We start from the raw sequence: 26,766 nt of genomic DNA on the forward strand, positions 1-26,766 counted from the left end.
ATTAAGGAGTGCACAAGAGTGATTGTACTCAGCAAAATAAGGACTGCAAACACCATCTGCTTATTTACACTGAAGACAGTCCTTGTATTCTCCAAAGATACTACCTTTTCATTGATCCCACTTAAATAACTGTAAATTTTGTGAAAGGCTAAGAGTTCTAATTTAGTGCTGTGGGTCTTGCAGGGAAATAGAGGACCTGTACATAACTCCCCTGGGGAAATGTCGAAGTATCCCACTTCATTGGATATGCTGACCGTGCCAGTCTCCAGCGGGCTCAGCGCCAGTGTTTCTACCTTCCCGCGACTCAGAAGAGCAATTCCCAGTTCATGCAGCAGAATCCAGCAGAGCAGCCCCCGCTTTGTCCCTCGGGAGCCCTGGAGAGGCAGGCCGGTGCCGCGGCGAGGCGCGCACTCGCCTATAGGTGGCGCTCTTGCCCTGACTCACCGCGGACGGGCCGCGGAGCCCCCGTCCCGCACAGAGGCGCTTCTCGGGTAAGAAACCCATTAAATGCATTAATTCCGCAGGGCACTCTCAATGAACGTTCTCGATTTTATTGTCAACACACTCAAAAACAAACCTATGTTGAAAACAATTACTTCTGAGAACAGTAAAATACAAAATATTTCACGTAGAAGTTTGTTAATGTAACACAAGCAGAAGTGAGACATAGAAGATGTCAATGGCTATCATTTGTGCTCATGGTCACAAGTTTAAGAACTGTACCACTACAGAATTGTCACATAGGCTTGGAAAGTGAGCATTTGACAGTTTAAGCATCACCTCTGTATTTCTAGTATTACATATTTACTTGGAAACTTTCTAGCAGTAGACAGAAAAGATGAAAATTTTGTCTTCAGGGTTTGTTTTGAAAGCACCATGACAACAGACTGTTCCAACTACTTCCTTACAGAGGGAAGTCTAAACAGAGACAATTATTGCAGTTGCAGCTTTTTAGGGGTAATGTTTATTGTTATCTATGATAGGTTTGTGAATATACATTAACAAGCAAAATCAGTATTTCCCAGCAGTCTCTCCTGCAAAGCAAAACCAGCATTGCCCAATTTTAATTTGTTCTTTTTATATTAAAGACAGCAATCTCTTATAGTCTATACAAAATGCATATGCTTGGCCAGGCACTGACCAGCTTTCTCTTCTTCTAGATTCTAACCCAAATAAGCAAAACTTCTTTATTGGTTAGCAGCAAAGAAGTTCTGCAAACTTCACACAATAAATAGAATTCTGCTTGATTTAAATTTATTTCCAAAAGGGTGACATGACTAAATGATTTGTATTAGACAGTGACATATGTATCACACTCCATCACCAAGACCCTAGGCTTAGTCAGAAGGGGAGAGAGGAATAAAGGGAATGTCTGTTCTAAAACAACTGAAAGTTTTATGTTGTACTTTGCTTTTCTCTTAAAGGTCCCAAAGAAAAGTTTCTAAAGCTACCTCAAGGTTACTTCTCACACAGGCAACTTGGTTCAAAACTCAAGTTTGAACATCAACTCTTCTTGAAAAACTGAGACACCTCTGCTTTCCTATAGTCAATGACATTCCTGACTTGTAACAACACGTACTTGTCACTCTCCTCTCCTCATCGCTTGCTTGATCTCTTTTCATGTTTATCCTTGGTGTGCTGGTTCCTGCTTTGGTGCCTTGGAGGAGAGTAGCTGACCCTCCTTCTGGATTGAAAGCTGGGTGTATACGGGTGGATTCTGCGTTTCTTTGGTTTTTCTTCTTTCCTGCTTTTGTTTGGCTCAGACTCCTTATCATCTTCCTTTTGCTCTCGCTCTTGGTCTTGCTCTTTTTGAGATGGCAACGTGTTTTTGATGGTATTAATAAGAAATCTTTTATTTGTACCAGCAAGAGGACATTTCAACCTGTAAAGACATGTAAAAGTGATCAAAAGAGAAGGTAAAAACATCCCAAAACAAGTCTGCGATTTTAACTTCAGTGATTTTAAGACAGGTTTGTGATTTTGGCTTTCCTTGCATGCCACCTAGTGTAAACTCTCAGTACAGAAAAATAAGTTCCAGATCATCACCATTCTTTTGTCTTACTCTTCATGGGAAGAAAATAGTTTTACTTCAAAATCCACACGATTTTCTCAAGGTAGTGTGTGTAGGGGGGAAGCAAAGGATGCCAATGTATTTTAAGGTTGATGGTTCCTAACTTAGGAATTCAGAAATCAAACATTTAGTAACATACTCTAAGTCAAATCAGAATGGCTTACAGAGACCATGATCTTCTAAAGTCAGCATTATCTAGTGAACTGCAACATTCAGAAAGTAAGATACACATGCGTGAAGAACCCAAATAGCTGTACCATAAACATATACACGAGACATAACAATTTAAACTTATACTTAGCAACCACCAAAGTGTTTTATTTCTTTTTCTTAAACAGTAAAGATACTTGTTCAACTATTTTCTGCTTTTTTTTTTACTTTCTCCTCTCGCAGCTTAACACTTTTGTACATAATTTATCAGCTAGTTTTAGGAAACAAGTATTGTAAATTTCATTTATCTTGTTGGTATCAATTGTACTCTACTTATTCCCAATTCATCATCTCTTAAGGAATGGAATAAGGAAAAAAAAATTGAATATGTTCCTACAGAAAGCAGAAATCACTCTGAAGACTTTGTTTATAGTTGGACTGACTGTGGTGTTTGTCTTTACAGTTTTGAGACAAGTTACAGGACTCCTTTTAAAAAATCAGAGCTGTTAGAGATCACAGCAACTTACTGAATCAGCCACAGAGTCATGGAATCCTAACACCACAATGTTAAGATCATCTATTCTACTTGAATATTTTGTGTAAGTGTAGAAATGATACCCTAACTACTCAAAAATCTTTGACACCTCTAAACCATCAGAACTATCAGAACAACAAGCAAACTACAACAAAGATCACGTATGATCATTTAGCATACTTCATGACTTAACTGGGCATGGAATTTACCATGGTGTTCTGCTTCAGGTCTACATACTTAGTGTTCCTGATAATTGTTCTTGTGCTAAATCCTTCAAGAACTTCTGAGAGCAATTTTAGAAGTCTACAGCCACAGTTTTATTTCAACTAGGCATTTTCTGATAGAAAATTCTACTGCATAGAATTTTAGAATTTCTTCATATAAATCTACATTGTTTTTCTCAAATCCTGGTATTAAATAAATAAGATCTTTAATCTAGTATATCTCTTTTGTAAATTAGGTAAATAAATGTCAGTAGAACAGGGTTTCTATTTGAATCTACACCAAATGATGAACATGGTGCTGAACAAGTCATGGCACAGGTTACACTCAAGACATAACAGAAACCAGCCAACATTCAAGTCCTTTCTATGTATTATGAGGGTATTAAGCTATTGTACCTCAACATTTCCTACCAAGGAGGGCAGCCTTCTCTAGGCTGCATCCAGGCAAAATCTATATCACATTTGTTCTTCCTCTTGCTTTTTCTTAAGAGCTAATGCACTGATTTAAGCACTAATATATAGTGCTAGAATGAGACAGTCAATTTGCCCTAAATAAATCCATCTGGCTGAAGCATTTATTTCTTTTTGACGCTAAGAGTGCTGCCTGAGCTATACTAAGAATGAAAATTGATGAGAAATGCAGGACTTGAGAGTCAGCTAAGAGATGCCATTAGTTTACCATCATACTGTGATTAAAGTGAGCCACCAGGCTTTCATGGAGCAGCAGTAAGTCATGGCACTGAAGAAAAGCATTAGTTCTTAGTTTTATTGACTTCAGACTTCAACAAAGCAAATGCTGCCTTTAAATCTTAAAGCAAACAAGATGTATGGTGTGTGCTATATTACACACACACACAGAGCACATGTTCACAAATAGCCATGGTATATATGGAACTCTGAAGATTAAAAGTTAACTTTGATATCTTTAAGATCATCTCTAATGGTGAGGAAATTGCCATCTCTGAAGACCATGCTTGGGTTTGCTGTAGGGCCTGATCCTGCAGTGCTCAATTCGCAAACAGGTTTGCCCTCAGGTGAGTTCTGAAGGGCTGGGAGGCAATCTCAGCCTGGGCATGGTGGAACACAATACTGCTGTGACCAGCAAACAGTGCCACAGAACTGATTTGAGAAACTTTGCTTCTAAACAAACAAACCAACCAACCAGCAAAAACCGAACAAGTTAAAAGAACATTAAAGTTCTGAAGTGAAATATGCCCCAAGCAGGGCTGCAGGCATGTGTGAGACAAGGACACAAATTGCAGTGCTAGAGCCTTCCTGTCTATCACACTCCAGTTCTGTAGCAGTCTTCACCCATTGTGAGGTTCACTTTTTGCTCCGCATGCTCCAAAAGCTAGACCAAGCTATTCTCTCAGACAGAATCTTGCCTCCCTCCACAAATAAATCTCACACCACTCAAAATCTCTCCGCTATGTAATAACCAAGACAATGCAACACAATGATATTGCCTTTTGAGAAAAAATTAAATCTCTCATTGTTAATGTAGGTCAAATATTAACCCTATTTTTGACCCTTTAAGTCAACTTCTGTGCAGTAACAGAATTTCCAACCAGTGCTGTCATCCAGTGCAGCAGTGCAGTTCAGCACAGAAATATACTATACAAGTTCTTAACAGTAAAAACATGCTGACACCCTTTAAGACACATGAGCACAATGCCATGTGCCAGTCTTGTCTCTGCTGAGTAACTGGACACACCAAACAGGATTGGCACAGTCAGCCTAATCACACAGAGTAAGACCATCTTTCCAAGAAAAAAAGTTCACTATGGATGAACTGACAAGGTCATTGCTACCATATCCAAACTGCCATGGAAAATATAGTATTTCAATAGAAGAGTGACTAAAGGGGGAGGGGAAACAGCTAGAGGTTGTTTTGCCAAACCAAGTAATCTATGTTGTTACCCTGTTATGGGCGGACCTTACAAAAGAGAATGCCTCAGAGGCTACTGAAAGTTTTGAAATATGGTCTTGGCAGCCAGGTACAGCTGGCAGGACTTTGTAGGATCATAGAATCTGGTTTGGAAGGGACCTTAAAGATTATCAAGCTCCAACCCCTTTCACTAGACCAGGTTGCTCAGAGGTCCATCCAACCTGGTCTTAAAACACTTCCAGAGATGAGGCATCCAGAGCTTCTCTGGGCAATCTGTTCCAGTGACAGCTTGAGTTAGGATGTGCCCTGATTACAAGATTTAAACATATTTTTTTCAATCTCTATCTGTACCCTGTTTCTCCTCCTCCTCCTCATATTTAAATGAAAGCTGAGGGGAATCTATTGCAGTGTTCCTGCACACAACACCCATTCAAAGACAAGATACAACACAGCACTTCACAGTTTCAGTAGCATCATCATTTTGTATTCTGCTGTACTTCTAACAGATTTGGTATTGAACAGAAAGCTATCTACAGGAATGAAAGCAATTTTAGGATTGCTTTGCAAAAAATAGACTTTAAAATAATGTAATGCTTCCAAATTTTTTTAATTGTAATTTCATCTGCTCTTACAATGCAGAGCTGAACAAACCATCCAAAAATATCATGCTTTCCAGTTCTTACTTTACATAAGCTTTTCAAATAAGATGAGAAGCTACATTCAATTTAGCTTTGGCTCATGTTATCAGCATCTTCGAAGATCAGACCTATACATTGGAAAATAAGGCATCTAGAAATTTTTTCACACAGTAACTTTTGTGGCATTTTAACTGCCTTTCTTAGTTAAAGCAGAACAACTGCTTAAAATGGGACCTAACTTCACTGCTATAAAGAAAGTCATGAATTATGTACATAGAACCAAGAGAAACACTTCAAAGAAGTTGAATGTTTGGCTTTATTTTAACTAGAAACAATGGAAACTCCCAAATACCCTATTTCATCTATGTCCAATAGCCTCTGATGAAACAAATTTATCTAAGCATTTCAAATGTTCTTAGATTATTTGTCCAAAACTCCTCACCCTGGATCCAACTGATCCTTCAAATGTTAGCTTCCAGACAACCGCTCTGCTGTCTTTTCTCATCTCAGAAGTTCCAGCATCACAGCATCATCACTAGGATTCAACCACAGATTCTGCTCTGTTCTGATTAACATTTCCAGGATTAAGACACCCTCAGAAGAGGGTTCTTCCTTACCCTTCTCTCACACATTTCCTTCTTTGTGATTAGCTGTACTAATGCTTGAGCCAGACACATTAGCAGTAGGATCTACATCATGTGTTATCATAAGGATCCAGGAGACCTCCCGCCCCCCAACAAGAATCACCACAGCCATAGAGTACATACAAAAGGAACACTGCAGGAACTAGAAATACCGCATTGCTGAAGGAAATCTACAAATAAGAACATCCAGCATTTCTTGGATTCATTCACCATGGACCTACATACTGCCTATCTGAGCAGTCCTGAGAATATGGAGGCCAGTGAGCTGAGATTCTTAACCAACTAAGAGATCATGCAGCCCTCCAGCAATACTCACAGTTGCTCCATGTCCAGAGAGCCTCAAATAATTTCCCTTCCCGAACAAACTCTTGGCCAATATCGCTGCCAACCTCCCTGCTGGTTACTTGTGCCAAACAGGGACAAGCCTTTCTTCCACTAGCCTCTAAGGTTGCAGCACCTGCTCATGTCATCCACATTAAACTTGTAAGACAATGTAAAACCAGCAACACATTCCCAAGCTAGAAGAAATACTAATGTTACTGCCCTGTATTTCAAGGCTCAGTCTTTGTACGAGAGACTAGGCTGCAGGTTGATGGCTTTGTGCATTTTTTGTACCTGTCAGCTAAGCTGGTTTGGATACTTGTATTTTAGGCTCCAGCAACCATCATCTATCTCAAATTATGAGACAGCAAAAGGTTAGGGAGGGGTTCTTGGGGAACTTTTTCACACAGTGTACCTGAGCTATGGAGAACTAATCACTCTAGACAGTAATAGAGCAATGGCTTGAACCCGAGAGCAGTCCCAAACAGTGCTGAGAGGCTTGCTGGCTTGCTGAAGGTTTTGCTGCCATCAATATTCACCAGGAGACACTACTCCTTTGTAATGGTATACACAACATAGTCACCCCACCCAGAAATGCCACTTCTCCACATACCTCCCTTTGACCAACTTCTGTAAATGCCACTGACTCCAGAAATGTATTTCCCAGTATTCAACAGCTGCTGGAGAGCAACATAAACTGGAATCAGTGAAGTATAAGCAGTAGTAGCCTCTGCTTCTCCTTACCCAAAGACAGATGGCAGAACAAATCTTTTCTTCATAGGTTGAGCTGCTTCAACTTTCCAGTGCCAATGCAGGACTGATGGCCTTACACTAGATGTCTCCAGGGTGTGTGCATCTCTTCTCCAGGACTCCTCTGACAAAGGGATGAGGAATCCCAGAAGTCCTCATGAAACACACCTGTAAGCATTTTGAGTTTGGCAAGGAAGGAAGGTTTTGTGTTTCACCTGTTAGCACTGTGCTTTTAGACAAGTCGGTGATGACCTTGTCTTTGCTTCCATCAGTTATGATTTCCTCGATCTGGTCTACTAGTAACATATTTTCATGAACTAACTGTTCTGCTCATTTCATTCCCAGAGCTCTGAGCAGAAGTTACTTTCTTCTCAGTAGTTTACACCTTGCAAGGTTACATGTCAGTCCTGGGTATAATCTCTGAAGCCCTTCACGATCAGTAACACTTGACTGCATTTTGCTGGAGTGTGATATTCAACTGAGCAGAGTTAAGTTTTCTTCCAAATGTCTTACCCATTATATCTCCCATATGTTTATGCAATACCTAGCTGTTGGGCCAGTTCAGAAGCACCAGAACTGCATAACAGGGCATAAAAAATATTGAAGAGGTGACAGCAGTGGCAGCTTCTGTTCTGTCTGTTGTGCCTGCAGAACTGGACAGCAAAGACTTATTGCCTTAGAGGGGCTTTATACTTTCCTTACAGCCACACACTAGCTTATGCCAAACCCTACAGCAGTAGATTTGTCACAAAAGGGATTACTACCAATCTCTCTAAGGACAGATTCAGTGAGATAAAAATCCCTGAAGATGCATTACATACAAAGAAATCATCTCTAAGAATATGATCTCCTGAGATGCAGAAGAAGTACCTTGAAGAAGGTACTACTGAGCATATTCAGAAACAAAGATATTCAGCAAATAATTTCCTAGGCACTGGGTATGGGCCCCGGATGGACACAGGGCACTGCAGGGGTGGATCCTTGGTTTGACCCAGTACAGCTGCTCACATGTACCTCTGCAGTGGAAAGTACTTCAACAGCTTCAGTTCAGGGTATCACCATGCCAATCCCTATGTCAAGAGTCTGATTATGCCTGAAGCTGTCTTGACAGTCCTTTCCTCCTACAACTTTAGCAGAACCCTGACCTAGCCAGACACCATTAATCTGAACCTGCTCTGAACAACAGGTCACCCTTGCCTATCCCATTCCCTGGCAGGCCTTGGACATCAGATTTTAGCAAACTGCATTCTGAGCTGATCATCACAGCCAGCTGAACAGGACCACTATCCTCTTACAAACAAGGAATAAGAAGGAGCCACATTCAGGAGCAGATGCCCATACACTCGCCTGGCAGGTATTCCAGACTGCACAAGTGGCAGCAATATTGTACAGGGGCACCTGAGTATCTCCCTGCAGAAATCTTTAGTTTCCATATCTGGAATCAACTTGCAAATTCAGAGTTAACTGGATGCATACATCACTTCATGGTGCTAACTGTGTGCACTGGGTTACCTGGCCACATGGCTAGGCTGACAGGGTCAAAGCACGGTGGATCAGTACAGCTACAGCCACTCTGGGGGATTAAACCAATTAAGCTATTTTAACAGAAAAGGTATAAACTGCATCCCTAGAAGAAATACTGAGTAAAATATACAGAAAATCCCAAATCTGTTTGAAAACATAAAGGAGTAACTATTTTTTTTTTCAGCAAGACACTATATCAATCTCTTCAGAGCTATTAAAACAAACAGACAACTGAGCTGAGACCTTAATGAACAGTGCAGGCTTATCTCTTTGTACTGTTGATGGAGGAACACAAACCTTATCTACAAGTGCATTTAGTGCACTCAACTGGTGCACTACTTGTGTGAACGTCCCTAGATCCAATGGTTCTTATTAAAGTAATATGCATTATTTTATGATGAATGACCCTCCTCAACATCTTATTACTTCTCTAACTACAATTACATGCATTACATTCTGTGTCAATCTAGCTGTAAAATCTGGAATACTGCATTGAAGAATTAATGTTGTATTTCATTTAAGATTTAAATACTGTGATTTTTTCCCAGTTACCATACAAATTAGCCCCTGGGTTTTAGGTTTTTTTAGTATTAAAAAGTAACCCTCTTCCAAAACTGGATTATACTTTTGAGTTCATTGAGTTCATTTTTGACTACAATTTACATATTAATTGTCTAGTAAATTATAGTTTATTGTTTTATTAATATAAGGCTTTAGCTTTCTTTGTCAGGTTATGAATTCTTTTCACTTAAAACAGAGTAAGTACATGCACAAAGACTCTTGAGATTCCAACCCAAACTTTGCAATTCATCTACTATAAGAACATATTCCAAATTTTCCAATTGTTTTGTCTTCAACACATTCTGACAAACAATTTCCTGCAGACAGAATTTACCTGAACTTCTTTCTTATTTAGATTGGAATTTTTGCCCAAATATGTAGATGAGGACAAATTATTTAAACATGAAATACATAAAAAGGTAGAGACTTCTGTCACACATTAAAGACAAGATTTATTTTTTGGCATCAGAATTCATCTCCTCCTGGTACAACTTACCAACCCATAGCTCCCATTGTTTCAGCTCTGGTTCTCCCACGTTTTGCCTCTTTAAGTAACTCTTCCACAGCCTTCCTAAGTAAGAGAAAAATGAAAAGGTCACCACTTGTGGAACACAAGAACTTGCCACTTTATGCACTTAAGCAAATAAAACAGATAGCTTTATTCACTGTAGTGAATTAAGCAATAAAGAAGCTACCAAAATCACCTTGACTTTTAAGATAATTTCGAATTCCTATGCACCAAGATTAAAAGAAACATTCTGAAATATTAAAACCAACTAAAGGTGTTGCAAATACAAAACTGTAACACTCAATGAAAAACAGGGCTTGGGGCACTTCAGATCACTTTTAAGCATACTTCTGCCTGTGAGGACAAACTGGGTCCTATCATACCACAGGCACTCATGGAAAAGGAGCATCTCCCAGGTAAGCCATTCTGTTGGAGACACCTTCTCCAAAAAGCCAAGTTCAGCATCAGCAACCTCACCAGCTACCGGTGCCTTCCCAGGTAAGCGAAGCAACGGGTGTGGGATGGCTGCTTGCAAGAACACCAAAATATGGGTGCAAAACACCGGCTGTAGCACTGGAATATGAGAGATGTTGCATACATAGGTCTTCATGAAATTACAGCACATTTTGTTTTTTCTCCAGACCCAGAATTTGCTATCTGAGCATCCTGAACTAGGTTACAGCGATCATGGCAGGAACACAAGGCTTTTATAGAAGCTTGTCCTGAGCCTTCAAACAGCAATGTCAGACAAAGATGAGGAAGGAGGGGAAGTAAGTGTCTGACTTTTAATTACCGGTTACCAAACTTGGTGATTCTCTTTTTAAGAAACCCGACTGAAAGATTAAAAGCCTGTCATTATTATTGTACTATAAAATCTGTAACAATTTCTAATTGAAATGAGAAACCAAATAATCTGAGCTACTAAGCACTAATAAAGCCCACACATAGGTATTTTAAACAGCTATGATTCAGTTTTAGGGAAAACATCATAAAAAATTAATATGGTGAGACCAATTCTATTAACTTAGGCAGGAATTACATGCCTTTAAGTATTTGAGACTTTTTTTTGTTCTATCAAAGCTCAGACTGACTTGGCATCCACCTTAGCAGCCTTCTAGTTCCACACCTTCATTATCAACCTTTGTTTCCTAATACTGTTCTTTCAACATTGCCCTTATTCACTGCAGCTTTACAAAGCCCTTTCAGCTTGCACAGACAAATGAAACACAATGCCCATGTCCTCTATGAAATAATGTTTCCACTCACTGAACTTATATCCTCTACACAAGTAAGCCAAAAGCTACGCAAACAAGTTTTTAAAATTTGCTTTTATAGGCCTCGCGGGACTCCGCATTCCTCACTCTCTTCATTTTTACAGCTTGGTTACAATACAAACAGTTCCATGGCTGCCAGCTTCAATTCTAAAGGCAGCAGCATGAGCAAAGGGAATGCAGCATGTAACTTTCACATGAGAACCATCCAAACACTGGGAGACTGATAGGAGAGAAAATTAGGGACAGGGGCACATTTAAAGAATTCTGTTATCATTCTGACATGTTTTATAGCAAGCACCACTTAAAACTTGCTGTGGTAACTATTTTTGGGCAATCAAGTTGCAGAATTGCAGTAACATGAAGGTACAAGCAGTGATATTTTTATCTTCAAGAGTATGATACAAGACCTATTTACATTTCTGAGGGATTAGAGTTTTTCCTCTCTCTGTATTCCAAGGTTACAGGCAAAGCTCCCATTGCATATATCTTAATAACCAGCACCGTAAATACACCATTAATGCTGTCCAAATAATAGAATAATTCCTAGTCAGGCAAAATGAGAAGTATTTCCTATTCCTCACTCAGGGGAAGAGCTTCATAATTTTTTTCCAAAAGCTCAAATGGATAGACTGAAAAAATGAATAACTGGGAATAAAGAGGTATGTCTGATAGTTACAGGCAATGAAAACACCATGTTATTACAGAGACCACCCATGGTTTGTGATTACAGATGACTGTCAGGAGAAGACAGATGATGCTGGATCTGACAGCTGAGAGGCCAGAGAGCCACAGCTCCATGTGCAGGTCCAACCAGCAGCAAGGCTGAAAACCAGCTCCCAGGAGCAGATGTACACACTAGGCACATACACTGCTGGCCACATCCATCACAGACAGACACACAGTTTGCTCAGACCCACAGCTTCATCCTGCTTCTCTCTCCAGCTGGATGTGGGAGGCCCCAAATCTTCAGCCCAACTGCACTGCCCGTACAGACCATCACACAGGGCTGACTGGGACACCCTGGTCCCCAGTACCCAACCCCACTTCAGTCTTGCCTGTAGAGACACACCAGCACACATACACATCTCACTCCTAACCCTACAGTCTCTTCAGCAGCTGGGCAGGACTCCCTGGTGTCCCAACAGCTAGCTCCTCCTGCCTCTTGGAGATACAAGCTCATGCTCCAGCTCTCTCCTTACTCATCCACTTACCAGCTCTTCCAGCTTGATCTCCACCAACAGCCACACAGTCCCTCATACATCCATACTTGCTCCAGTACTACAGCACAGATAAACACATGGTCCCCAATCCCATTTCAGGGGCTAACATTTGGTTTACTCACTCCATGAAATGTCCCCAGTTGCCAGCACTCAGGCCTCCAGCCCAGGCCCAAGCCCAGCTGCTGGCATCCAAACCTTCACATGTTCCAGTAGCTGGCATCATGGACATATGGTCCCTCCAACCCACAGTCTGACTGTAGCTGCTAGCACTAGGATGTACACCCTCTTCCTTCAAACAGTCCTTCACCCAAGACAGAGTTAGAAAGGAATTTAACAGGAAGACAGGACAGACTGCAATGATTAGGCACAGGGCATGGCCAGACAAGAGTACCAACCAGCAGCCTATACACACATGACCAGAACTTTTTATTCCCTTGTTCCTTTATTTTCCCACTCTCACTTCTCCCCACATCACTAGAACTTCCTGCTTTCCCTGTCTTTGGTTTCTCCCCTACACATCCCACATCACAAACAAGTGACTGAAGACACTGACAGTATTATTTAAAATTAAATCTCAGGAGCTGGTCCTATCTGCTCACCCTTACTAAGAAAACTGATGAAAATGAAAGTCAGGAATAAAACCTAGGGCACAACTACAAGAGGAAGAATGAAAAGAAGCACAATATGCCACAAGCTTCCTGACATTTGCTCAAAGTCAAAGACATCCCACATTGGGGATGTGAATGCTCTCATTCTTTGCTGATCAGGTTTTGTACCTATTTAAGTATTCTACTTGCCAAGTCTTGTGAGTGCTATTTGCAGCACATTTCTGTGCTGATATTCTCACCAGCCTGAGTAGTGAACGTAGCACTCCATTTCAAACATCAATCTTAGCTTGCAGACCACTTTTTTTTTTTTTTTTCACCAGGGGTAAGGAATACTGAATCCTGACACTTGACTTTAACTGTAAAAATCAATAGTAAGAACCATTAATTTTCTCCAAGGCACAAAGCTTGCTTGTTAAAAAGTGTAGCTGGGCTGCCCATGCAGCAAAATATTAGATTATTGATTCTCAACTCAACTACAGGCCTCTTGTTACAGAATTATAGCATTCTTTGTGATTCAGAGCAGCATCTCCTTAGGAAACAATCCCAAGTAAATGATGCTCTAAATAAGCTTGGCAGGTACTTCTAATAAAGTATGATATCCAAGGCTGTGAAATATTTTTAGCTATTGAAAGACAGAATGGATTATGGAAGAATATGGACACAGAGTATAACAAAGCCACTTCCTCTGTATTTGAAGAGAAATGATGCATCTTCTGTGCTTCAAACACACCGAACCACAATGACAATATTTTAGGAAGCAGAGGGGGAAGAAATATTTCATTTTTTAGATAGGAATGAAAATGGTGATCTCCATAATATCTGAGTATATATTTAGTTGAAATACACTAGGAAAGTCACTTACAGGTGCTTGCAGAGGAAACAAACTGAACAACTCCTATTAGCTTATTCACAACATTTCCCACCTCCTTCTTGGCTGATAACTTCAAATACCATTAATCATATGTTAACATAATTTAGAATTTTCTTAAGAATCACATGGAACCTTAAGGCTCAGGGTCTTCACTGATGTACCAGCAAGTTCACAGGCGAAAATCTCAGTTCATACTTCCATCAAAGGTTATGGGGTAAGATGGAGCAGAAGAAGTAGTTCAGTAGAATGTAGCAAATATTACTGTTTTACACATCTGTGGTATTTACAGCTTTTAGAGTTTTAAAATCCACAGAATGCAACAGTCACACGGGAACTTAAAAGTTAGCATTCAGCTCCTAGGAAAACCTCACTTCATATTAAAGTGAGGAAAACATCAAAAGCAAGATCAAGTGAGAGTCAGACGCAGTAAAATTGAAAAATAATATCAGGCAACGTGGCAGTAAGGATAAAATAAAAGAAGCTAGATGAAGAGACTTCTCCCTAGATAGTAACAAAAATATAGGGCAACTGACTTAACGGATCACTTTTTGGAATACTGGGACACAAAATTAATTTCTGACCTGAAAAGTGCACAAAAATACTACACTTCTTTTTCCCTCATGGTAAATTAACTAAAAACCACATGTATAAAAACCTTAAGTTTTTATTTAAGACCTGTGCATTGCAAGACAAGCCTGAATTCAGAGACAGACTACTAAAAATATTCCACATAAACCCATTTTTAAATGCTAAAAATCCACCTAAAGTAGTTAACACTGTGGCTACAGAACAGAAACGCTATTATTTGTATGTTAACCCATATTATAAACTCATATTATAAAACCCTTAAAATTTATAAGCCTAAACTACCATTGCTACACTACTCACAGGAGAATATGATCAGTAAGTTATTGAATATGAATCTAAGGCATAATGTCTGCAACCCAAAGGACAAAGAAAGGTCTGTGTTAGACTGGAAGGGCTCTGTACTGAAGACTGCACAGGGAAGCACTACTTGGAGTGAGTAATGCCAAAGCATACCCTCTAAATGCACAGAGCACAAGCTCAATTCAGGGTGCTACTACCAAATTGAGCTGGTATGAAAATTTAAGGTATGAAAAAGTAACTAATGATAGGTGGATCCAGGACAGGAAGAGCTAATTGTCAAGTGCACTACATTGTAGTTGTAATGTGTTTGGGGCCAACTAAACACCCTCTGAGGTGCACAGTGACACGGACTGGTGACACCAAACAGCTAAACCCTACTGTGTCACTTTGTTAAGTGACACTGAGCTTCATCCTCATTATCTACCACGGGGCCACAGAACAGGAGTAGCAAATCCCAACTTGGACTGAGCCTTCAAAGAAGGGTAAAACTTGGAATGTAGCTCCTGGGAAAAAGAGCATCAGTCAGGAGGTGACTGTGGAGGAGTCAGCTACAGCTGGTGAGGTCAGCTATGCCCTGAACTGCCCAGAGAACGCCAGGTCCCCAGCATGGCAACAGCAACCAGAAGTCAGCATGGAAGAACAGTGGCATAGTTTCAACTCACCATGAATGAAAAAGGTTTAAGTTTGGAATGGCACCAGTACAAATAACATTCATGCATATACAGAAAGAAGCTTTAATTATTAAACTGATGATCTGAGAGCAGAAGTAGCTCAGCAAGAATTAAAAGCCTCTTAGAAAGCATTAAGCTCTCTAGCCCTTCCACTGTCTCAGTACTATTGCTTTTTGCACATTTCAAATACCTGCTAGATTTAAACAGAAAAAAGTTATTTTCAGTAAGCATTCCCAGATATGGTTTCCTAAAAGTTAAAGGAGAGAACCATGAGGAGAACAGTTCAGTAAGCCTCTGGTCATCACTTCACTCTAACAGTTGTTTTAAACAGACATAAGGAAAGTGAACAACCCAGAAATAAGCTTGCAAAAAAAACCCCAAAAACAAAAACAACCCATCACACAAATAGGACTATTTTGCAAAACATTTGTGACATAAACACCAAAAGTCTATTCCTAAAACAAAAGCAAGAGAGGCCTACTTTGAGTATCCAAATATAGAAATCAATGTTTTATTCCTCAGTGTTTGCTTGGGAGCACGGCAACTCAAAACATGCAGCAAGACGAATCCACTGGTCCCAGCAAAATGCCAAGCAGAAAACAATTTTATTTTTTGACAAAATAACTGCCAAGCATTTTGTATTTTCTGATACAAAAATACAATTCTAACAACTGGTCAACGGGCACATATGCAGCACTGAAAAATGAAATTCCTAACAACATAAGGTGTTCTGAGATTTTTATAATTTATTTTACCAAGTACACAACAAGATCAAATTGTAATAAGGAGTGAACCACCCAAGACCTTCCAATCTTGATTCTAAGCGACATCAGCACGCAGCCGAAGTTCAGTGCGGAAGACACGGCAGAAGCAGCTCCAGGCCGCGCACCGTGACCGCACACGCACAGCAGGGGCTGGCTGGGGACAGCGGGGAGAGGCCGGCGGAGCTCGGGGCCCGCTCTGCGGCGCGGTCGGGCCGGAGGAGCCCCAGCCCAGCGCTGCCCGGGCCTCGCGGCGCGGGAGGCGCTGCCCGGGCCTGAGCAGCGCAGCAGCCCCGCAGAGGCCGCACGCTCTCGGGACCGCTCCCCCCGCTGTCGCTCATCCCTCACCTCTCCAGCTCCGGGTCCTCCTCCATGGCTGCCCCACCGTCCCCCACTGCGGCTCCTCAGGGGCAGGCCGGCGCCATCATCCGCTGTCGGCCGGGCGGGGCGGGGCAGCGGGGCGGGCGTAGGGGCCGGCGAGGACCCCGGCGGGAGGAGCCGGGGCGGTGCGAGCCGGGCCTCGCCACACCCCGCGGGGCACCTGCGGCACCGGTGGTCGCGCCCCCGCCAAAAGGAGAGGGGGGCGGGGGGCTCCCTAGCGGGCAGGGTCCCCGTGTACCTAAACGGGGCGGGGGAAGCAGGCGCGGGGCGGTGACTGAGTGTCGGGAGGGCGGGAGCGCCGCTGGGGCTCTTAGTCACGGAACCGCCTGGGGTTTGTTCCTCGGGCACGGCCGCAGGGCTCGGGCAGGCGGGGACACGTTCGCGGGCAGTCCCGGGCGAGCAGCGCCCCACCCGGCCCCTCCTCCGCGCCAGCCCCGCCCGCGCTCCCCACCGCTCCGGGCTCCGCACAGCCGATCAGGCGAGCGGCGGGGACACCCCGGCCCGGGGCTCCGCTGCGTCCCGCCCCGGCCCCTCTGCCATAGGCTGCGGTTCGCCCGGCCCCGCGCCTGGGGCCGCCGCCGGAGTGGCGGAGCGCCGCTGTCACTTGGGCCGCGCCGCTGCCCAGGGCGGAGGCGGGAGCACCGGCCCGGCCCGGCCCGGCGAGACACGTTCTGCAAGTGCTGCTGCCCGGAGTTTGCTTCCCTTAAGGTGGGGCGGGCGCAGCCGGCGCGGCTGAGGAGGAGAGCGCTGCGTGGAGCCGGCGCGGTGAGTAACTTCCCTGCCCCGCGCGGTGCGGGCGGCTCAGCCCCGCTCAGCCTCCCTCGGTGGCAGCGGCGCGGGGGTCCCCGCGGGGGCGGCGGCGCCGGCGCCGGGCTGAGCCGCTCTGCGCGGGCAACAAGTACGGGAGCGGGGCCGGGCACCGGAGCCGCCGTGCGGGGCTGAGGTGGGAGCCTGGGAGCAGCGTCCCCGCCCTGGAGCCCCCGGCTCGGCGGCGGGGCTGAGCTCGGCGGCGCCTGCCCCTGCAGCGCGGCTCTGCGAGGCTGAGCTGTGGGCTCGGCTGCTGGAGACCCACTCGGAAAGCGCCTGGTTCTGGGTCCCCCGATGCACCTATGCTGCTCTCGTGTGGCTTCATTAAAGACGCTCTTTTCTGGAAAGGAGTCAGATTACTGCGTGCGAGGGAGGCAGAGGAACAGCTGCGAGCGAACCCCTGCTGCAGGAGCGGGTTTCAGGTTGTGTGTTTTACAGCTGCGCCAGAGGAACTCGGGGCTGGCTGCGAAATGCCGCTGGAGCCCGTGTGGTTCGCAGCTATTTCCAAACGTTCAGTCTAGCCCTCGGAGCTCTGAGCCACGCTCTCTGGTTTCTCCCATCAATTGCTCGCTCTTAGCACTGAAATGTGGTTAGAAAACTTTTAGCCTTTTATACTCCTAACAAGGCGTACTTTAAAATTATCATTGCACTTGACGGAATCGTACTTGGTCAGCTAACGGAGAAAACCGTTCCTGGGGCTCTGGTAGGGCTCAATCTGATAGTCTCTGGTGACTTTTCTTACCGTGTTCATAATGCATAGTGCTGATTGCTTACTTCTCTAGAAATCTATTAAGTACTTCTGAGCTTCCTTTAATTCCTCTTTTAATTACATGATTTAGGGGTTTGGGTTTTGTTTGTGTGCAGAGTAAAAAATGTCTGTGAAGGATTAGTTTTGGACTACATTTGATAGTCTCTGGAAATAAATTTCCAATCATAAATACTTTTGGACATCTGTTCAAAATAGGAACTGGTCTGAGCTGCACTCACTTTAAATAAACGCTTTGAATTCCTGATTTTATTTTTTTATTCCTCTACCCACTTCTTCTGGCTTTGTAATGCTTTATTCTAAGCTGCAATCCAGCAGCAGATCAAGGAGGCTTAGGAAGAAACATCAGATGGTTTTGGTTAGTGTCCCTACCACTTGGAAAATAAACATGTTAGTACCATATGCTGCCCCGACTTTATTAAAACAAATTTCCTCAAAATAGAAACAAGTTGTATCAGTGTACTTGCTAGAACTGTAAGACCTAATAGGAGTCCTTTATAATTACTCTTTTTTTTTCTAATTATCAGATCACTGAGTAAGAAATCCTCTCCCCTGAACACAGTACAATATAAAATTACTAACTCCAGAGTCAGCAGGCTGCAAAGAACACTATTGTGCCCAAGTAGATTTTTTTAAATAAAAAAGGTTGTAATATTATGTTTTAAAGTGCTTGTACTGTTACAATTCTAAAATGTATGGATATTCAAACTCATAATTTTGCCATGAGTTTTCAGTAATGAATTTCTGACTGTACTCACCCTTTACTTTGCTTGGTGACTTCAGCAAGAGGGAGCCCAGGGCCTTGGACTCGGGTCTGAGATTTGCAAAGGTAGTATCTTTTCCTAACACTGCACCTGAATTTTCTGTTACCAAAACAACAAAAAATGTGACAGTTTAGGGACAAAACTTTGCAAGAGGAATGTAAGCCGGTGATTGGGTGGAAAAATACTGTTCTCTTGAGACGGGGTTAAAAAATAAGTTTACTAAAACCTGTCCTGCCATAAACGGCGGCTTTGACATTGCAACATTTGGCATTTGTTTGTTGTGCGCTCCCACGGAAGCACTGATTACCTCAGTGAAAGTTTTTTTTTGTAAGCCTTTACCCATACTGAGTGGTCTCAATCTTTGTATATATTTATGGGCCCACATTACTAAAAAAGAGCAGAAGTTAGTTAGCTACTAGTTAAAACTGTATATCTGCAAATATGCCAAAATATCCTCCTCTTCTTTCACCTCCTTTTTCTGTACTTCTAAAAAACGTTAACATATTTGAAAGCAACTGGGAAGAAGTTATACCAACAATATCGAAGTGAAATGTATAAAGACGTAATGTGTACTAGATAATTAATATAAATTATTGCCTTGCATCAGCAAAATGTTGCTTGTTTAAAGAGCTACTAGACACGAACAGCTGTAACTAATAAGAAAACATCATTCATTTGGTGTTAAAATGCTCCCTGGTGTAAAAGGCAACAGGGGAAACTGGTTGCCTATTTGGCATGCCAGTGGCTTGTCTCTGATATTTGAAAATTCTTTGTTGATTTCGTTGGCAAAAGCATTTTTAATGTGACACCATTGAATTACATGCTATTTAATTGCTTTATTAGGTCAGTAGAGTTTGTCCTTTAGAAATTGTAGTGCCTTTTGAAGAAGAAAATGCTTTTAAATGTTAGTATTAAGTTATATAATTGATAGGTCTAGGTTTCTATGGAGCAATAAAAATTAATAATATTGTGGAGTGGTTTTTTTTGTTCTAATTCTGTAGATATTTGTGCTTGCATATGCTTAATTTTAAACTTCCAGGTATTTCTTTTGGAATGACAGGGTCTGCTCTTAGGCCTAATGATAAGCCTACATGTAAATGTTTTTGAGGTTGAGATTTATGTTTGCAAAATTCATGGGCTGATGCTGTCGTGTGTTTTCATACTGCCTGCTCTGTATCCTGCATGAGATAGTGTAGGTGCCTGAGGGGACTGCTCTGCACCTTGGCATGTGTGGAGATGCCCCCAGCCCTGCTGTTGTGTTACAGGGCATATCAGTGCTGTACCCGAGCTGGCTTCATCCTTGCAATGTGCTCTGCAGTACTACAGATGTATCTTTTATTTCTGAAGCACTTTGGTGGTACCAGAGATGTCAGTCCTTTATGTTCCCATAGAGAGTTATTTCAGCGGATGTCAGTTTAGCAAGTAATTTGCGGGCTAGAACAGGAGTGGAATCTCTTGCAGAGTCTCTCCTGCTGAGCTCTGAACACAAGGTGGTGAACACAAAAGCCAAAGTGTGCAGCTGTTTGATATAAAGTCAGATAACTTGTGAGCATAAAGATTTCAAATCGTTTTGCATTTTTTCCATTCAAATAGTGGGAACTATTTTTGACATGGAAACATGGGGTAACATAGCTCATTATTTGCAGTCTCATTTTTGCTTCAAGTAAGCAAGTTGATATTGCTCTGGAGTTGTGGCATGTTGTTAAGAATGTCTAGAATTTTCTTATTGTCATAACAATAAACCAGATTAAATAGGGTAGGAAAGTAATTATTAGATTATAAATGAGTCAGATCAATGTTATATGGAAGGTAATTTTGCCAAGGAGGAGTTGGTTCACTTTGGGCTGGAGTGATAGATGTTCTATTTTACCTGCCTGTTTTTCTTTTGTTCCACAGAGAGGAATCATTGAGTCATCACAGAATGGTTTGAGTAGGAAGGGACCTTACAGATCATGTAGTTTCAATCTCCTAGGAAGGAACACCTGCCACTAGACCAGGTTCCTCAAAGCCTCGTTTTGATCTTTGAATATTAACCAGCTTTTTTGGGCTCCTCTTCCCTTGAGGACATTATCCCATGATTCTCAACCAAACAGATCCCTGGAGAGGCCAGTCTGCTTTTCTGGAGCCCAGGGTGCTGAGCCTGCTGTGCTCACTGCCTTAAGGTCCTCAAATGCCACCATTCCAGTGTCACTGCAGCCAAGGCTCCCCACTAGTTTCACATTCTGTACCAGACCCTCTTTGTTGGTGAGAACAAGGTTCAGCATAACACCTCTTCTTGTTGGCTCTTCTGTCATTTGGAAGAGGAAGTGTTTTTGTATTTAATTGGAGAGATTTGACACATTTAACCACTTTTGATGGACTATACAAAGTTTTTCAGAAGAACCCTTGTTTGTAGAACGAAGTGCAATTTGCTTAAGTAGTATATCCAATATATGAACTAATCCAGTTTTAAAATTATTTAAATGGTAGTAATAAGTAGTTCTAGATAATGAAACAGAAGGAACTATGACTTATTCAGCCTTTTTCTAGCAATAGAGCACAATGAAAAGTGATCCATGTTAAAGGAGAACCCATAAGTGTCTGGGCAAAGGGAGGCACCCAGTAGTTGCAGAATGGCAAACCAGGACCTTTGGGTTGTGTTGCCTGGAGTGGTGTAGTGCTGTCAGATATTATTCTGCACAGTGGGGAAAAATGAGCTACATGCTTCCTGCTTTGGCTTTGTACATTCCTTGCAGTGGGAGTGATTTTGAAGTGCGATACAGGCTGTGTTCCCCAGCCCCCAAGATCACACTACCGCTGCGTGTTCCCATGACCTTCTCCAAAGAGGTTGCACAAGCCCAGTGGAACATGTCAGGATGCCTGTGTTGTATGTTCCCAGGGGCTGGCTCTTTAGAAGACATTTGGGAGAAGGCACACTTTATTATTGGGTTCAAGTCAGTGTTCTTAAATGCTGACGTTTTTATTGACTCTTGCAGTTGTACTCTTGTGTAGATTTTTGTTACGTTCTTCACATGCAATTTTTGCTTGAATCTGAGCTCTCTGCCGCAGACAACCCTCTCTTACTGCAGTATCATTGTCAAAAACTGTGACCTCAAAAGACGAAAGAATACCTGTGATGGAGGATTTTAAGCTCTTACCTTCCTGTGGCCTTCTTTGTTCTTCAAATTGGTGCTAATCCTTGTTTCAGAGTTCATAGATAGGAAGAAGAAAGCTGATACAGCAGGGGTTTTTTGGCACAACAGAAGAAAATTGAAATTCAACCAAAGCTGATGGAGGCTGACTTGTGTGCTGTACTTCCAAAATCAGTTTGTGGAAAGTGATTTTCTGAGATTGCTCTCTTGTGCTAGGACAAACTGTTGTGTTCTGCCACAGAAATGTTATGTTTGCTCTGAAAGGCTTTGAAAGGACCAACCCAGGAGGCTTTTATTATGATACAAAGCAATGTTTCAGAATCCAGGTGTTGTGATTTTTCTGGACATTGAGTTTTGGTTGGCATTCCCAAACAAGATCTTAATTTAAAAAAAAAGCTTGGCTGGTATCAGTGAGCCACCTTTGTTGGTGGATTTTACTTCGTCATGAAGTGAAAGCACTTTTGTCTACATACCTCATAGTCCCTAGATGAAATGAGCTGTGTCACAGTGGCAGTAGAATTGAGCCTGTGGTGGTGGGGGTTTCTGTGGCTGTGGCCTTGTCATCCAAATAATTCCTCTAATTGACCAGCAAAACCAAAACGCCAAGAAGAAAGCCAATAACCCCTACAAGGCTCTTAAACTGACCACGTCCTGACTTCAACACAGCTGGTTCTTCCACTGCCATCAGTAACAGCCTGCATAGAACAGCACGTTCAAAGTCCATCTTAGGGCCAAGTAGCCTCCATCTAGAGCAAGTCACATATCAGGGAGCAAGCTGGAGACCTTAATGTCTGGATGTGCCTCATGGAGAGTGCACTGAATATCTGTGATAGATTAAATACTTAAGTATGCATCTTATTAAGTTGCCTCTGCATGTTCGGAGATTAAAAGTTACAGAAAATACCCAAACCAGTTACCACTATTGCCGTTTCATGCAGAGGAGGATTCTTTATTGTTAATTCCAAGTTCATGCATTTATTTACCAATGGCCCACCCTTCTTTGTCTTCTTCCCTCTTCTTACTTGATCTATTGCCCTGGCCCATGTCATTTTCTCTTGTGTTGCTTTTTTTTAAATCGTGTTGTTTAACACTTGTTTATAACCAGAATGAATTAACTGTGAGTGAAAGCTGGTCAATGCATCACAAGACCATATAGATTCTGATGTGTTGTGTAAGCATTCCGATCATGTTGGAGAGTTTGCCATGAACCCTGTCCTGATCGAACAGCTCTGAGTACCCTTGGCACAGGGCATGTGCACCCCAGGGGCTGCCCCAACTCTGAACTGAAGTAACTTGTTTTTTAAACTTCTCGAAAAACATTTTCAGTCAAGCTTTTTCCGGAGCAGGTTGATGAGGGTTTCCTTCTGTCTGGCCTTTTTTTCCTGTTTTTATGTCTTGTTTGTTCTAGAGCAGTTTTCTCAGCCTTTTATTGTTATTGACAGAAGCTAATGAAGGCTCACCCAGTTCCTGCCTTTATGTTAATTAAAAATTAGTACCAGTCAATTCCTGGTCTATTTTTACAATTAGTCCGTCGCTAAACTGTCATTACTGCTTCAAATGAAGATTGAAGGTTTAAAATTCACAGGGTTTCCTGCCTAGTATTAAACCAGCATTGAATGCCTTCAGATTTTGGGTTTGCTTCCTAACTGTTTTAATCCCTTTTAGACATTAAAGGTAAGGCTAGACTCATTCAGATTGGATTAGGCTAAAAATACTTGTGGATCTGCCATGCATTTCTTGCAAATGTCTTAAAACTGTGTATAAGTTAGGTCTGTACATACACATAAGAAAGCTTCATAAGAATTCAGTGACAGCTCCCAAATATTTCTTTTTTTTGAAATCACCAATAAAAAAGGTATCTTTCTACTTTGGCAAAGTAACTACTCTTCATTCCTGCTATCAGGGGGTTTGCTCAGCATGTCTGTTCAGCACTGATACTTTTATATTCTGTAGCTGGAAGGGACATTAACTGAATTGGACTTGACCACATGCACAGCAGCAAATACACCTATCGTAGTGTATTTATACAGTGTTGGAATGATCCTGCATAAAAAATCTATAAGGATTTAGTTGTGAGGAGGGCTTTTTTCCCCACTTTGAAATCCATTTTGACTGTAGCTGCTGACTTTCTATTGAATGTGGCTCTACTGCTTTTTTGCAGGGAAAATAACTTTGCGGTGAGGCAAAAGTGAAGGTGATTCAGTGGTGGTAAAAAGGAGAATCAGCAGCACAGCTTGTCTGAGCACTTGACCTGAGCTGTCTTGCCATGTAAGCAGAAAAAGAGAATCTGTGGGAAAATTAACACTAAAGTGAGTGGTAACACAAGATTTTGGGTTACTGGAGTGTGAAATGAAAACTGTTAACAGTCCTTTCTTCTGCAGTAAGGGATGTGTGCCATTGACCAGAGAAATGCTGTAGAAGTGTAATGCTTTGTTAACTCATATTTTGAAAAGTTTGGAAAGCTGTGAAGCCAGGAAATGTTCTGAAGTGTTGTGCTGTTACGAAGTTGAAGATACTTGACTAGGAAATTTTGAGTACAGCTTGACTTGCTTCTTTGCCTTCTACAAACAATCACATGTGAGCTTCACAACAGGTGAAGCCTTTAAGTAAGCTTCAAGTTCAGTGAAGGCAACTTATTTCACACAGTGATGTCACCATTGTGCTGAGATTTTTATTTTTGCCTCAGATTGTCAAAGAGGAGAGAGTTATGTTTTAGCTGATACTGACTTTGAGGATAAAGAGCATGGTTTGTTCTAAAGTGTTCTTATAGGCGAGTCTGCCTATACCCGAAAACCTGCAAAGCAGTTTAAGTTGATAGGCAGGAGAGAAGGGACTTCACTACAATGCACCCATATGTGTTAGGAGCAATTGCTATCCTGCATATATAATTTTTCAGGTGATGTATCACATGTAGAGTCCTATTTTGCCATCCCTGTAGCTTGACCGTACAATTGAATCCACAGCAGTGACTCCATAGGGCTCTTTATGGGCATGAGAGTCCTTTTGCCTGCTTCTGCTCCCAAGGAAGTCACTGAATTCAGCACAGTTATGATGATGTTACAACAGAGCATCTCTGATGGGCTTTCTTTGCTAAGGCTCAATCTAATAGCTGCTTGTGCAGATCTGGTTAACATTTTGCTTGTCATTGAACTTCACGTGCATGTGTATATATAAAATTTCTGTATGTGAAGAAGTAAAACAGCACAAAAAGGGAAAAAACAAGGGAAAGAACTGTGCTTTCTCTTTTTTCTTTCTTTTCAGATCTTAGAAATCCTGCCAGATTTAGCTATAACATGAATTATTTTTATGGAAGAATGGAAAAGAAATACAAATTATTGATGCATGCAAAGCCATGACATTAGCGAAAGACATTATAGGAATATGATCTAGGATGTTTTTACCAATTTAATTATTGTTCAGTTCTGTAGTTTTTACTCTTTAGTTGTGAAGTATATAGTCTTCTGATGCTGTCAGCAGTTACAGCAGTGAGGAACTTCAGTCATGTACTGTTTAAATAGGAGAGCAGTACTGTTAATTGTCAGCACTGATTGTAGAAAATGTCAGGAACAGTTTATGGGTTTCATTGTGGGGATTTTCATATAAATTGCCACACCAAAACTTCAGAACACAGTAAATGAGTGATGGAAAAAGAGTAACCTTTGTAAGATAAAAGGAGTTATTTTCTTAATTTTCCAGCTGATGAGTAAACATGAAAGGAAAGGCACCAAATTGCTTTTGCTCTCATTATATATTTTTCTTAGTGCACAGGTTGTTCTGTCCTTTTTTAATATTAAACTTAGTTTTTTGACATAAAATTATCCTGCTTCTCAAATTTGACATAAATTGGAAGCAATTAATAAGTGAAATAATCAAGCAGTCATTTAATCAGAGTTAAAACTGTGTGTAAATATATTTACATATTTATTTATAAAATTGCATTTAAGTATAGTGATAACAGTCTTTATTAGAAAAAGTGCTCTGATTTAACACGAATTGACAAGGATTAGGATTTAACAATGAATTAATTACTGTTTCCTGTTTGAGGGGGAATATAAGTTCCCCAAAGATTCTGCTTTTAGTACTACCATCTTTTTCCCCAGATGTTCTCAAATACATTCTGCATTGTTTTAAAACAGCTCTAATCTTTAATACGATTATCTGTAAATTTCCATTGTTTACTGAGGGATTTTTTCAGATTATCAAATCATTTTATATACAAATCCTCCTTTCCTTGGTGCATAGCGTAACTCTCTGTTGCATGCCCAAGGCAATGCCCCAAATGAAACCAACTGACATCAATTATTGATGATGATTGATTACTCTGCCTGCTGGGAAGTGAAATCAAGTCTCAATTCAGGATTTGTTTCAAACACAGGGCAATGAGAGCAGGTGCCGGGAGACACTGGAGCGTGTGCATTGATTTGCAGTGTAAGCATAGGCAGGTGACTTATGAGTACATGGGATTGGGTAGGGGAAATGGTTACAGCCAGAGTTGTCATTGCTTCTGAAGAACTTGGGTGGTGTGTTTTCCTGGTACCAACACACCAGAATGAGAGGAGCTTTTCTTTCTCATCATGGTGGTCATGTTGCATTACACTGGAGCATGCGATAGCACTTAACAGGAGGGGAGAGCCCCTCTGTCCCTCTTCATCCCACCTAAATATGGCCTGATTGGATTTGCTCTGACTCCATCAGGCTTCACAAGCTGTAACTGTACTCCCTATTTCTCATGCACCAATAACTGTCTTTCAGTGGGGTTTCCTATGTGTGAAATCAAGTAACTTAACAATGAAAGTATACTTAAGCATCC

The 26,766-nt window shown here is 41.7% G+C and overlaps 2 protein-coding genes across 2 annotated transcripts in view; one reads left to right on the forward strand and one right to left on the reverse strand.

Annotated features, from left to right (window-relative positions):
* Nucleotides 1-535: 535 nt before the first annotated feature.
* On the reverse strand, nt 536-16,571 carry POLR1D (RNA polymerase I and III subunit D). The gene is made up of 3 exons (XM_036404093.2): nt 16,456-16,571; nt 9,803-9,877; nt 536-1,882 (listed from the first exon to the last, which is right to left on the reverse strand). The coding sequence occupies exons 1-3, from the start codon at nt 16,479-16,481 to the stop codon at nt 1,597-1,599; spliced, it is 387 nt and encodes a 128-aa protein (XP_036259986.1). The 5' UTR covers nt 16,482-16,571; the 3' UTR covers nt 536-1,596.
* A 249-nt stretch (nt 16,572-16,820) lies between these two features.
* LNX2 (ligand of numb-protein X 2) overlaps nt 16,821-26,766 on the forward strand; it is a 59,778-nt gene continuing 49,832 nt past the window's right edge. The window contains exon 1 of the mRNA XM_036404081.2: nt 16,821-17,253. The gene's annotated coding sequence lies outside the window, so the exon portion shown is untranslated. The remainder of the gene's footprint in view (nt 17,254-26,766) is intronic.

Source organism: Molothrus ater, chromosome 2, assembly GCF_012460135.2.
Source record: "Molothrus ater isolate BHLD 08-10-18 breed brown headed cowbird chromosome 2, BPBGC_Mater_1.1, whole genome shotgun sequence".
Classification (NCBI taxonomy): domain Eukaryota; kingdom Metazoa; phylum Chordata; class Aves; order Passeriformes; family Icteridae; genus Molothrus; species Molothrus ater.

Bases quoted from the DNA above. Each gene is read 5' to 3' on its own strand.
- POLR1D (XM_036404093.2), bottom strand. From the start codon at position 16,481: ATGGAGGAGGACCCGGAGCTGGAGAG. The intron at 9,878-16,455 runs GTGAGGGATGAG...TCTCTTACTTAG, and splicing joins GAGGACCCGGAGCTGGAGAG to GAAGGCTGTGGAAGAGTTAC. The intron at 1,883-9,802 runs GTAAGTTGTACC...ATGTCTTTACAG, and splicing joins ACAATGGGAGCTATGGGTTG to GTTGAAATGTCCTCTTGCTG.